The 12,789-nt window shown below is 46.8% G+C and overlaps 1 protein-coding gene across 1 annotated transcript in view; it reads right to left on the bottom strand.

Moving 5' to 3' along the window:
• Positions 1–12,292, bottom strand: part of ABCF1 (ATP binding cassette subfamily F member 1) — a 44,911-nt gene extending 32,619 nt beyond the window's left edge. Inside the window, exons 1-8 of the mRNA XM_048487251.1 lie at positions 12,035–12,292; positions 6,682–6,728; positions 6,081–6,161; positions 5,800–5,926; positions 3,688–3,725; positions 2,551–2,637; positions 2,163–2,222; positions 194–265 (exon numbers count right to left, since the gene is read on the bottom strand). Coding sequence (XP_048343208.1) covers positions 194–265; positions 2,163–2,222; positions 2,551–2,637; positions 3,688–3,725; positions 5,800–5,926; positions 6,081–6,161; positions 6,682–6,728; positions 12,035–12,122 — 600 coding nt within the window. The 5' untranslated portion in view covers positions 12,123–12,292. The remainder of the gene's footprint in view (positions 1–193; positions 266–2,162; positions 2,223–2,550; positions 2,638–3,687; positions 3,726–5,799; positions 5,927–6,080; positions 6,162–6,681; positions 6,729–12,034) is intronic.
• Between the last annotated feature and the right edge of the window lie 497 nt (positions 12,293–12,789).

Genomic DNA, 12,789 nt, shown 5'->3' with positions numbered 1-12,789 from the left:
GAAAGCTGATCTGAAGAGTGAGAGCTAACATAGTTCTGGGTTGTAGTTTGCTGTGGAAAGACTGTTCAGACATAAATCACCACCCCTCAAGTGCCCCTCAGAACATCAATCTGCCATAGAAGGCAACCAACTGAACAGGAGATAAGTCAAGGACTGTTAAGTCAGGCTGAGTAACAAAATGGAGGAACCAAACCTGCTGTTTTCCTTTGTTCTTCTCATTTTTGCTACTCTTCCTCTTTACGTCGTCCTCCTCTTCTTCTTGCTGCTGGAAAACACATACAAGGAAAGCCAGGAATACTTACTGTATTTTTCTTTCCCCAGTAAACTAGAATTAGGAAACCCTTCCGGTTGTTAGAGCAGTGCGGCACTAGGATTACCTCAGGAGGAATCTGAATCTATGAACACTTGAAACTGCTTAATACGGAGTCAGACTACTGGTCTCCCAAGGTCAAGACCAACTACGTGTTTCTAAAACAGAGTTTTCAAATGCCAGTATCACTAGAAATTAAGTAATGACCAAACAACTTTAGAGCTTGACGTACTACAAGGACCTCACCCTCCCAGATATTCCATTTGGAACACCTCTCAAAATAATATTAAGAGTACCGTCCAAGGACACAAAAGTGCATCAGGCTGGACCACCATGGATAGGTAACTTCAGAATTGGTTTCCAGAACAGCCTTATATTTTTGCCTGATCACCTTTTTAAAGTGTTAAGTCTTTCTATCTGGGAAGGCCTCTATGAAGTGGAGATTAAAACATTTTAAAAAATACTTTATACACAGTCAGGACAAAGATCCGCTTAGCTACAGCGCAGGTTCTTCCAAGGCTGCCAGACTCCTTGCTACTGCAGGTCCTTCATAAGGAACAAGTCCTTCATAAAGAGCACCTTCCCTATGAGGAGAGGCTGCAGCATTTGGGGCTCTTTAGTTTGGAGAGAAGACGTCTGAGGGGGGAATATGATTGAAGTCTATAAAATTATGCATGGGGTAGAAAATGTTGACAGAGAGAGATTTTTCTCTCTTTCTCACAATGCTAGAACCAGGGGGCATTCATTGAAAATGCTGGGGGGAAGAATAAGGACTAATAAAAGGAAACACTTCTTCACACGATGTGTGATTGGTGTTTGGAATATGCGGCCACAGGAGGTAGTGATGGTCACTAACCTGGATAGCTTTAAAATGGGCTTGGGCAGATTTATGGAGGAGAAGTCGATCTATGGCTACCAATCTCGATCCTCCTTGATCTCAGATTGCAAATGCCTTAGCAGACCAAATGCTCAAAAGCAGCAGCGGCAGAAGGCCATTGCTTTCACATCCTGCACGTGAGCTCCCAAAGGCACCTGGTGGGCCACTGCGAGTAGCAGAGAGCTGGACTAGATGGACTCTGGTCTGATCCAGCTGGCTTGTTCTTATGTTCTTATGTTCAAGTGGTTTGAATAGAGGACAGACTCTAGCCCAGAATTACCAGCTGATGAGCAGTGAGTCTCCTGCGGGCCACGAACCTTGGACTTTACTGCATGTATACTATGCTTTTCTTCTGGAATGTTAGGAAACTCTCAGGGGGGGCCTCCCATCCAGATACTAACCAGGCCCGAGGTCTGCTTAGATCAGGGGTCTGCAACCTGTGGCTCTCCAGATGTTCATGGGCTACAATTCCCACCAGCTCCATGCTGGCAGGGGCTGGTGGGAACTGTAGTCCATGAACATCTGGAGAGCCACAGGTTGCAGACTCCTGGCTTAGACTGAGCAAGATGGTTGCATCACAGGCCTTCCAAGGCAGCATCCAGTTTAAAGGATAGTAATAGTAGAAAGATCTTTATGTGAGACTCCCTGCCAGCCACAGCAGATAATATTGTCCTTGATAGACTAACAGTCTGATTCAGCACAAGGCAGCAAAACATGTCATCTGTCCTTAAGCTCTGGTTCCTATCCCAACCAGTGATGACGCTTAACATTTGCAAGAGTCGTTTGCTGCATTTTAAATTTTACAGTGTTTCTTATGTGGTGTGACTCACCTGAAGTCTTCAGGGAGTGGCAGGTTGTGTCTGAGCACAATGGGGTGGGGGAGTGGGGGAACCAGACCAGATGATCTACCTATAATTTTTTGCTCTGCCTAAGGTATGATCCGGAATTGCTTCAGGTAATGCCGCAAACACTCACCGTCTGTTTGCCCTTTGGCCCCTTCTTGTTTGGCTGTTTCTCCTCTTCACTATCAGAAGCCTGAAGAAATAGAGATTGGTGTGAGTGACATTTTTTCTCATTTCTGACCAGGAAAAAAAATCCCAGAAAAATGACCAGTCTCCTCACCCTTTTCTTCCATGTGGGCTAGATCCTTTTTTTTCTTTTCAAAATGGAAGCAGAGGATGAGTAGTGTGCACATATAATACCTCTGCTCATGTGCCCAAAGATTTCTAACCTATGAGACGTACAAAACAATTCTCGTGGCACCCTGTGGCTCACCCACGCACCCACCCCACTTTTCCACGAGCTCCTCGTTCACAGTCGTTGCCCCAAGCCACTGCTTGCCACATTCTGCCACACATCTCACCTTGTTGATCTTATTCTTGTCAAGCTTTGGCGGCTCTTCCTCTTCCTCACTCTGCTCCTGACTCAAGGCAGCAAACAAGTTTCCTCCCTAGAGACAACCAAGAGAGCACATGGCAGCAAATAGACCGTTCACACCGGCACCATACATGATAACTACCTGGCACACAGTTATCCTCCTGTCCATCCCTCCCCCTACAAAGTTCAGTGAAGCACACACGGTTCTCTCCTCCATTTTACAAAATCCTTGTCCTGTAGGTTAGAGTGAGAGAGAACAAACCGACCAAAGGCAAGAGGGGATTAGAACCTGCGTCTCCCCGTTCCTAGTGCCATACTCCGGCCACAACACCACAATGCGGAAGAGACTTCTGGGGGCTCCCAGAACTCATCGACTAATGGAGCCAGAAAAGTGTGGCTTCCTCACCATCTAGCCCCATGGTGGCGAACCTTTGGCACTCCAGAGGTTATGGACTACAATTCCCATCAACCCCGCCAACAAGACCAATTGGCCAAAGATTCGCCACCATGGATCTAGCCAAAAAACCATTCCCTCAGGAATGGGTAAAACACTAATTAATAATAACTGATACATTCTTCTATCTTGTAAGGTAATCTGAAGACATTGTAGGTGTGACGGAACCATCGTTGGACCACCGCAAAACTTCTTCCTGGCCATTTCCTGACAAAACCTTTATAAGCTCAACCATGATAAGGTCATCATGAGGAGCGTGAGAGTCTACCGCGTTTCCCCGAATATAAGACAGTGTCTTATATTAATTTTTGCTCCCAAAGATGCACTATGTCTTATTTTCAGCGGATGTCTTATATTTCTGTATTCTGTTCGTCAGGCATGCTTCCAAACAAAAACTTTGCTACGTCTTACTTTTGGGGGATGCCTTATATTTCGCACTTCAGCAAAACCTCTACTACTAGCTCTTATTTTTTCTGGGGATGGGTATCCTTTTATATCTTAGGGGAAACAAGGGGTAATAAAGAGTACAGTGGTGCCATGTCTTGAGATTTATGGCCATCCCTGCAGGACCGTAGAGTCTAGCATGCTGATCCTGCCCCCCTCGGCAAAGAAACGGCCAACAGCAATTTTCCTCCTGATAAAGGAAGCTTCTGAGGCCCAAGAACTCACCTTCTTCGTCTTACCAGCTTTGACAATGGGGAAAGCCACTGGAAGAGAAACAAACGGCGATTGACTGTACTGGAAATTAAAGTAAGGATCAAAACTCGCAGGCAAGATCGCCTTGCATAAAAGGTCTATTTGTTTTTACAAGCTGTACACCAGGGCAACAGTCCACAGATGCACTTTCCTCTGCTATGTGACAGGGAAGCTGGGCCTGAGGAACCAGTTTCCTTACAGCCCTGAAGAACGTTACAAACGGCCCTGCAGGTCAGACCGTGGGTCTAGCTAGTCTAGCCCTGCCCTCAACAGTAAACTGCCAAATATCACTGGAAGCTCACAGGCAGATCATAATATTATATGTATTTATATAATCTCAGAGTTGATAGGGACGACAAAGGTCATCAAGTCCAACCTCTGGCCTACCCTGGAACTCAGGGGCGTAATGCCCATTGGGCAAGGTGGGCAGCTGCCCAGGGCACCACCTTGTGGGGGGGCATCAAAATGCAGGGTTCGTTTTGGGGTATTTTTAGTGGTTTTCCATTTTTGGCCTGCAGGGGCACAGTTTTTAGGCTAGCGGCACCAAAATTTCAGCGTATTACCAGGAGACTGTCCTTATGCTACCCTCCAAGTTTGGTGAGGTTTGGTTCAGGGAGACTGTGCCTTCAGAAATGTGCCCCCCTCCCGAGCCTGCAACCCCCATTGACAGCAGTGCAGAAAACTCAATGCAGAACAAAGATTCTTGGGCAAATTTCTGGGATGTTCCAGAAGGGGGTGCATTTTTGGACGTATCAGCACCAGAATTTCAGGGTATCATCTGGAGACTGTCATGATGGCACCCCCCAAGTTTGGTGTAGTTTGGTTCAGGGGGTCCAAAGTTATGGACCCTCAAAAGGGTAGACCCCATCTCCTATTAGCTCCCATTGGAAACAATGAGGGATGGGGCACCCCCTTTGGGAGTCCATAACTTTGGACTCCTTGAACCAAACCTCACAAAACTTGGGGGGTAGCATAAGGACAGTCTCCTGATGATACGCTGAAATGTTGGTGCTGATATGTCTACAAATTCACTCCCTGCAGGCACCAATTTGGTAGTGGTGGAGTGGCCGCCCATGGGGGGGGGGGCATCCAACTCAGGTTTTGCCCAGGGCTACAGTTTGCATCGTTACGCCCCTGCTGGAACTACAACTACATGTGGCCGACAAGATTGTATCCATTTGAAAGCTGAAAAACCCAATTACAAGGAATCCAGCACCTCATGAAGTAGACTGTACCAGTGCCCTGTTTTCTCCACCTGTGGTTATGGAGGCGCAACAACACAGCTCACACCCACCAAATGTGCCTCTGTCCTTTTAAACAAGATTATTGCTGACCTGACCTGTAACAGCAGAGTGCTGAGGGGTCAGATGAGGCTGCAGCACCTCTGACTGCACGGAAGGTGCGGGTGGGTGTAACATTTTTTTTCAAAACTCCCTCATATTAATAATTCTTGGTAATGAAGAAGAAGAAGAAGAGTTTGGATTTATATCCCCCTTTTCTCTCCTGCAGGAGACTCAAAGGGGCTTACAACCTCCTTGCCCTTCCCCCATCACAACAAACACCCTGTGAGGTGGGTGGGGCTGAGAGATCTCCGAGAAGCTGTGACTAGCCCAAGGTCACCCAGCTGGCGTGTGTGGGAGTGCACAGGCTAATCTGAATTCCCCAGATAAGCCTCCACAGCTCAGGCGGCAGAGCGGGGAATCAAACCCGGTTCCTCCAGATTAGATACACGAGCTCTTAACCTCCTACGCCACTGCTGCTCCTGTAATGAGAAGACTGACACCGCATGCAAAGGGCCCCTAAGCTATAATCTGTCTCCTTGGGGTGCTCATGTTATATTTGTGGGCGAGGGAGGGGTTATATGATGGAGAGGACCATTAACAATGTCATTTTCCCCACCTGCAGTCAGAAGTGACACAGCCCAGACTAAGGCTTGAGGATTCAGTCACCTTGTTCTGTTGCAACAGTAAGGCCTCAGATTTGCAACGCAAACCCTGTTCATAGGAGGTCTGAACCTCTGAAGGGAGAGGGGGCAGAAGAGCTCACAGAGGAAAAAAACCCCACCGCCAAATTCCTGCCTCCAACCTTCATCTTCCTCATCGCTGGCTTGTGCCGACAGCTTCTTGAGCCTTTCGATCAGCTGGCTCTCCTCCTCATCTTCATCCACCTCTTTTTTCTTTCGGTCCTTTTTTTTGTCTCTTTTCTTTTTTTGCTGCGAAAGCCACGCACAAAAATTGAAAAAAAAGGGAAGCAGGATTAATGGCAGCACTCAGCAAAACACAGTCCAGGTTGTTGGAGGGTATCTTCTGCTGACAAGACTCCACAGTAAACAATGAGGAGGGTGGATTTTTTAAAAATCTGCTCACCTGTTGCTGTTGTTCCTTTTCCTTCTCAGCCACTTGCTCCTCACTGGTGTGTTTCTCTTCCACAGCCAACTCTTCAAAGAACTTGGGAGGCAGGAAAAAAGCAAAATAAAGTGCAAATCTGGTTATTTTGGTGACATGGGTGAGGCCACAAGAATGAAACAGCTCTGTTTTCTTCCAAAGCAAGACATGCCTTTGCTTCGTGGAATAAGAAGCACAGCACCCTCCTTCTTTCTGAAGTCACACACACTTACTGCATGTACTCTGAGTTGTATAATGGTTTCCCACATGCTAAAGGCCAACCTGGTGCAGCAGAATGGCATTCTGAATCAGCTTTAAATGATCAGTTGTGAAGTTTTACTCGGTAGGGGCTTATGTGGATAAATGAAGTACAAGCCACAAAGCATTCTGGGTACTTTGAAAAGCGCTATTCCTATGATTAATATCGGCTGCAGGCTCTCAAACACCTCCAAGTATTCGGGGACCTGCAGCACACCTGAGGCTACTCATGAGGTAAAGAACAGGAGCCCCGATTGCCTCCAGAGTTATGAACCTTAAAACCCTCCCCTTCAGTCCAAATAAATGAGCTGAAACTGAACCTTACCGATTTTTTGGTCTTTTTATCCTTCTTCCCCTTCTTCACCACTTTGTCTGGAAAAAAAAAGAATCAGAGAATGTCTGAGGATATTAGCTCCCCCAAAGAAAAGCGAAAGACTCAAGATATTATTAAGCTCCCTATAACCACAGGGAACACACACATCATTCCTCCCTCCCATGGAAGCTGAGAGCCAAAACCCAGACTTCACACACACACACACACACACACACACACACACACACACACACACACACACACACACACACACACACACACACACACACACACACACACACACACACACACACCCCCTATGCATCAACAACACCTTATTTACTACTGCAATAATTATGAACTACTTTTTTACAGTGTTGCTCAATACATCCCATAGGCCAGGGGTGTCAAACTCATTTGTTACAAGGGCTGGATATGACGCGTTAAAATCAAGCTGACTTAGTTAGTAGGCCGGAGCCAGGCAGCTTTCACCTTGGCTGGTGTAAGCCTCCTCGAGGTGGCCTCACCAGCTCCGTTGTGGTAAGATCAAAAGCTACAGGGGGTGGCTGCCTCAGCTCCGTGGTGGTGAACCTTTGGCACTCCAGATTCAATTCAATAAGCCTTTATTGGCATATACAATAGTATAAAAATATATACACGATAGTATAAAGATACAGTTCCAGTTAAAAAGCGAATAGTAAAAAACTTCGCGTTTGTCATACATTCAGTTTACAAACTTCTGACAAAAACTTTGCCACTATAAGGCAACAATGAAAATCCTGACAATTTAAAAGCGTTAACTACTTTACCTGATTCAGTATAATCAATCATAGAGTCTATAGCTTGGGATAACAGGCTGGATCAGAGTTCTTGGTATAATAAGCAGTTCAGGAGAATGTGTGGGATGGAATCAGGCACTCCAGATGTTATGGACTACAATTCCCATCAGCCCCCGCCAGCAGGGCAACTGGCCATTCTGGCAACGGCTGATGGGAATTGTAGTCCATAACATCTGGAGTGCCAAAGGTTCGCCACCACTGCCTCAGCTGGTAAGCCCACAGCTCACCAGCCCAGATTGGCACGGGGGAGGAGAGTGGCTTGCCAGGACAGACCAAGCGTAGATGGGGGGAGGGAGTGCCTGGACCAGCCAGCCAGCGGCAGGCTTGCCAGCCCAGATTGGGGGGGGGGGGGAGCTTCCTCAGTTGGCCTGTGGACCTGACAAGCCCTTGAAAGGAGCTGGATCTGTCCCCCTGGCCGAACGTTCAGCACCCCTGCCGTGCTTGCAATGAAAGAATTAAAGAAAACATTTAAAAATGGCATGCCGAAATCCTTTATGTCAAATATAACAGCTATCTATAGCCCAAAGGTTTCCTGAAAAACAAACCTACTGCAAAAAGGTTCTAGCCCACAAAATTAGCCCAGCTGCTAATGTGCCATAGTGACAGCCAGAAGACGGGAGGAAAGACAAGCACATCTTGATTTCATTTACAATAAGGTCCCTGTCTGTCCAGCTGGAGGAAATCCTCTTCTGTCACAGGCCACAATGTGAGGCTCCTGCCATATTTCGCCATCTTCCGCAATGCCTTTTTCATCTTTTGGCACTGTCGCCCCCTCCCGACCTTAAGAACGGGCGCCCCTACCATGGGATTCTTAAGCTGTCTCTGTTTTAGAGATTGGTACGCTGCTACTGAATTTTAAGGGTTTTAATTGTTTTTTAATTATTGATTATGGATGTTGTTGCTGTAAACCGCCTAGAGCCCTTTGGGGATGAGGCAGTCTGTGAAATCCAATAAACAAACACACACACAGAGAGGCTGCTTTCCCATCTTAGTAAATCTGGAAACGTTAGGTTGGGCAGGTAGAGGGTAGGGGAGGAATCACTACAGAGGGCACTCGGAAAAGCACAAGGGTTGCTCAGGACATAAGCCGACCTCACCCTTGAAGGAAGTCATAATCAGAAAACGACTCCTCCTAAAGGGTTCTGACTGTGAATAAGCACATGTAGAAAAAGGGACTTCTTATGCTACAACAGGGGTACTTAGGTCTTTAACATTAGCCCTTCATTAAAAGTTCCTAGCGACACCCTCTCAAGATCCATGATTCATACACTCTGTCACCATCATCGCCATTCTTGATGAGATGAACTTTTGGAGAAGCCTTCAAGGGCATTCCCAGATAAGCCACATTACAGGAGTCAAGTAGAGGAAATAACAAGGCACCTTTCAGATGTTTGGATTGTAGAAGAGGGGAGGGAGAAGTAGATAAGTATTCAATGTATCATTTTGTTGTTTTTGCATGTTGGAAGCCCCCCTAAGTCTGTGAGGGGAAGGGCGGCATACAGGCAAATAATTGTAAGGATAAAATGGAAGAGGGAGAACAATGTTGCTGTTACTTTGGGTCCCCACTGAAGAGAAAAAATGGGGTACAAATATCTAAATAAATAAATAGCAGAAGTCACTTTTTTCAGTCTTTTAAACTCTTGTATCTTTCCCAGCAGGCAGAAATTCAACCAGCAAGCCTTTCTCCATTCACTTCCCTGCAGGGAAAAAGGGGGCATTTTCTGAATTCCTGTCCAGCTATTAAGCCCAGTCCAGAAAATAAAGAGGACAGCCATATGAAAACATCCTACCAAGTGAGGAACAGCTGGACAATGCAATCCAGAACAGAGATACTCCAGCCTAAGTCCATTCAGTTCAACGGGCTTAGACTGGAACAACTCTGTTCTGGATTGCACTGCTAGTCACTCAATTATGAAGCATCCTACTTCATTCAAGGTCCAACCTCAATTAACTTAACTTGCCGTAGCCCAATTCCTTTCATCTTACTCAGTTCACCCTCCCATTTACCTTGAAACTTCACTCCAGCCAGCTTCCCCACATGGGGAAGTTAAAATGGCCCTTTGAACAAGCTGCCTGTGGGGTGTAGTAATTAAGAGCAGTGGACTGAACCAGGTTTGATTCCCCACTCATCCACATGAGACTTACCTGGTGAACAAGATTTGTCTCCCTGCTCCTACCCATGAAGACTGGTGGGTGATCTTGGGCCAGTCACAGTTCTTTCAGAACCTTCTCAGCCCCACTACCAAGGTGTTTGTTGTGGGGGAGGGGAAGGTGTTTGTAAGCCGTGCTGAGACTCCTTAAGATTGAGAAAAGGGAGGGGGGAATTCAAACTTTTCTACATGACAGGCAAAAATTCAACAGATGAATCTTTTACTGGCATGTCTACCTCTCAGACACGCAGCAAAGATCCAGAAAGCTCATGGGAAAATATCCACATACAGCAGTGGATGTTCAGTTTCCTTTCATGCCCAAGCCCCCCTCCCACTGAGATTTTGCTTCAGGACTCTGCAAATGAGGGCACAGATGGTTTGACAGACGCTCTCTCAGGTGAATGCCTGGCTGCTGCAAGAGGCTTCCAGGGGAAATAATGTCCCCAAAGGTCTAACTTCAGATGCCACCAGCCACAACAAAAAGAACCTAACTTTTAATCCCAAAGATGGAACAATTGTTATTGGGGATGCCAATAGTCAGAGGCTTTGCAAACCCTGTAACTAATTCAAGACAGGAAAGACTGAAAGAAAAGAGAGTCTCTAACAAACTAGGAAGCCTATGTGGTAGAGACTGATTGTCTGAAGACAAGGCTGCCAGGAGAAGGCAACAGGAAGAATGAGGGAGCACAGAATGGGGAGAAACAGGTGGTAAAGGGGTGGGTGAGAAACCTTGGCACAGGACAGGGAGGAAGAAGAAGAAGAAGAGGAGGAGGAGTTTGGATTTATATCCCCCCTTTCTCTCCTGCAGGAGACTCAAAGGGGCTGACAATCTCCTTGCCCTTCCCCCCTCACAACAAACACCTTGTGAGGTAGGTGGGGCTGAGAGAGCTCCGAGAAGCTGTGACTAGCCCAAGGTCACCCAGCTGGCGTGTGTGGGAGTGTACAGGCTAATCTGAATTCCCCAGATAAGCCTCCACAGCTCAGGCGGCAGAGCTAGGGAATCAAACCCGGTTCCTCCAGATTAGATACGCGAGCTCTTAACCTCCTACGCCACTGCTGCTCCCTCGTGTGCTGTGTGCTCTTTGTGGAAAAGGATACAGAAAGGCAGAGGAACCAAAAAGCTAAACAGATGTGCATCAGCTCAATCTCAAATACAGATTAGAATCTCACAAGAGAATATCTTTGGCTACAGATTTCTAATATGAATATCCTGCTGGGTTCCACCTTCATCTTAACCTGTCTATTTCAGGGGTCTGCAACCTGCGGCTCTCCAGACGTTCATGGACTACAATTCCCACTAGCCCCTGCCAGCATGGCCAAACATCTAATCTTCACTCTGCGTATGTTGGACTATGTTGAGTCAATGTTCACTGGAACTGAGATTTGGAAAGCTAGCTGAGTTTATTAGTTTTACCCTGTATGCCTTAAGAGTTCATGTTCCTAATTTTTTTCCCTATAGAAAATGAAGAGAACCAAACTAATTCAACAATATAGTGACCCAAAGGAAAAGCACATAAAACATTATGGCACTTAAGAAACGATCACATCTCTTCCCCTCTCCCCATTACAGGGTCCTGTCTCAGGATTCTTCCACCATTAGAGGTTCATCTCCAACATTACTTGAAGAGCTCATTCCAACCTCTGGCCAAAAAGTACGATTCAAGAGAAGGAAACGCCCAGGGACTCCCATATCCCAACCGGCTCCAGTTCTAGCTCAGAACCTCCTCCCATCCCATCATCAAAGACTAGCAGAGGAGTCAGAAAGAGAGGAAGAGGCAGACCTCACATTTGGGCCTGGACACAAATCTCACACAGAACTCCCTCTTCAAGTACCTTTTCAGTTATATTTCAACCAAGATCAGTACCGATAATAATTCCAGGACTGGAAACTGTGTGAGTGTGTGGCAGCAAAATAAAACAGGAGTTTTATCTGTACTGACATTCAAGCGCACCTCTTTTGGGGGATATGCTTTAGGATGGAAAGCAGGGATAAGACATTGTTATAAATGACTATTACCAAGACATAGGCTCCTTTACAAAATTAGCAACACAAGAACCACATGCCCCCAAACCCACATAATTTTCATTCAGAAAGAGTGGAGGGAGGAGAGGCGTGGGAATCACCAATGAGCAAGTCTGTTCCTACGAACTTTGAGCTTTCCTGCCTCCTTCCCACGAAGGCTACACAACCATAACGAATCCAATTGTAAGGAATAAGAGGAAGGAACTGAGTGATTGTCCCAAACCTCTCGCCCTCTTTCCCATCACCCCCAGGATTTCCTCCCACCTCTCTCCAAGTGGCCTTTCCCTACTTTATGCAGACCAGCAATCCCCACCCCCCACCCCCGGACCCAATTCAACTGCCCCCTTTCTTACCTCCAGCCCCCTCCCTGGAGACGCCCTTCTCTTCCTCGTCCCCGATCCATTCTTCCTGGTGCTGGTGCTGCTTTCCTCCCTTAGGCATGGCTGATCAACCTCCTTCTTCCGTCCCCGCAGCTGCCACTTACTCTCCGGCGACTCTGTCGCCTCCCTGCAATTTTGGCTTCACACATGCACCCCTCTGTCGCACTGCGCCTGCGCACAGAGATGACACGGCGATGACTCATTCGAAGCCGATAACCATAGAGTTGCAAAAATACTTTCGTCAGACTACGACACACCGTATGGGTGGAAGGGACGCAACACAGAGATCCGGAAGCGTTAAAGTCCTAGAGCGGAACGAAACGACGATAGCGATCCGGAAGTTTGGGACAGATTGTCTGGAAACAGTAGATAGGCTTTGGGATGGACGGACGTGACTCTGTGGATTCTGCACTGCACATTTATAACGATTGCAGCTCTTTACAAAACTGCTGTGCAGAATGACCCTCGCTTCTCATGGGGTTTTCCTGTCGGGGTGCTTGCAGCAAAAATAAACGGTTCAGTGGCACATCAAATGCAGCAGCTATGGACAAATAGCACAGCAGTAGGTTTAACACTCGCCAGTCTTTATGAGAGATCATTCAGAATGTCACACCGTAATGAGTTAGCTTTCGCATTGCCACAGAATTCCTGATCCGCCTGGATATATCCATGAGGGAGGTGAAAAGAGAAATATGTTTTTAAGGCGAAGTTGTGCAGTTGGCTGGCCA

The sequence above is a fragment of the Sphaerodactylus townsendi genome, linkage group LG03, assembly GCF_021028975.2.
Source record: "Sphaerodactylus townsendi isolate TG3544 linkage group LG03, MPM_Stown_v2.3, whole genome shotgun sequence".
In the NCBI taxonomy this organism is placed as follows: domain Eukaryota; kingdom Metazoa; phylum Chordata; class Lepidosauria; order Squamata; family Sphaerodactylidae; genus Sphaerodactylus; species Sphaerodactylus townsendi.
The sequence above is the reverse complement of the archived record's forward strand: the minus strand, read 5'-3'. Positions and strand labels throughout refer to the sequence as shown.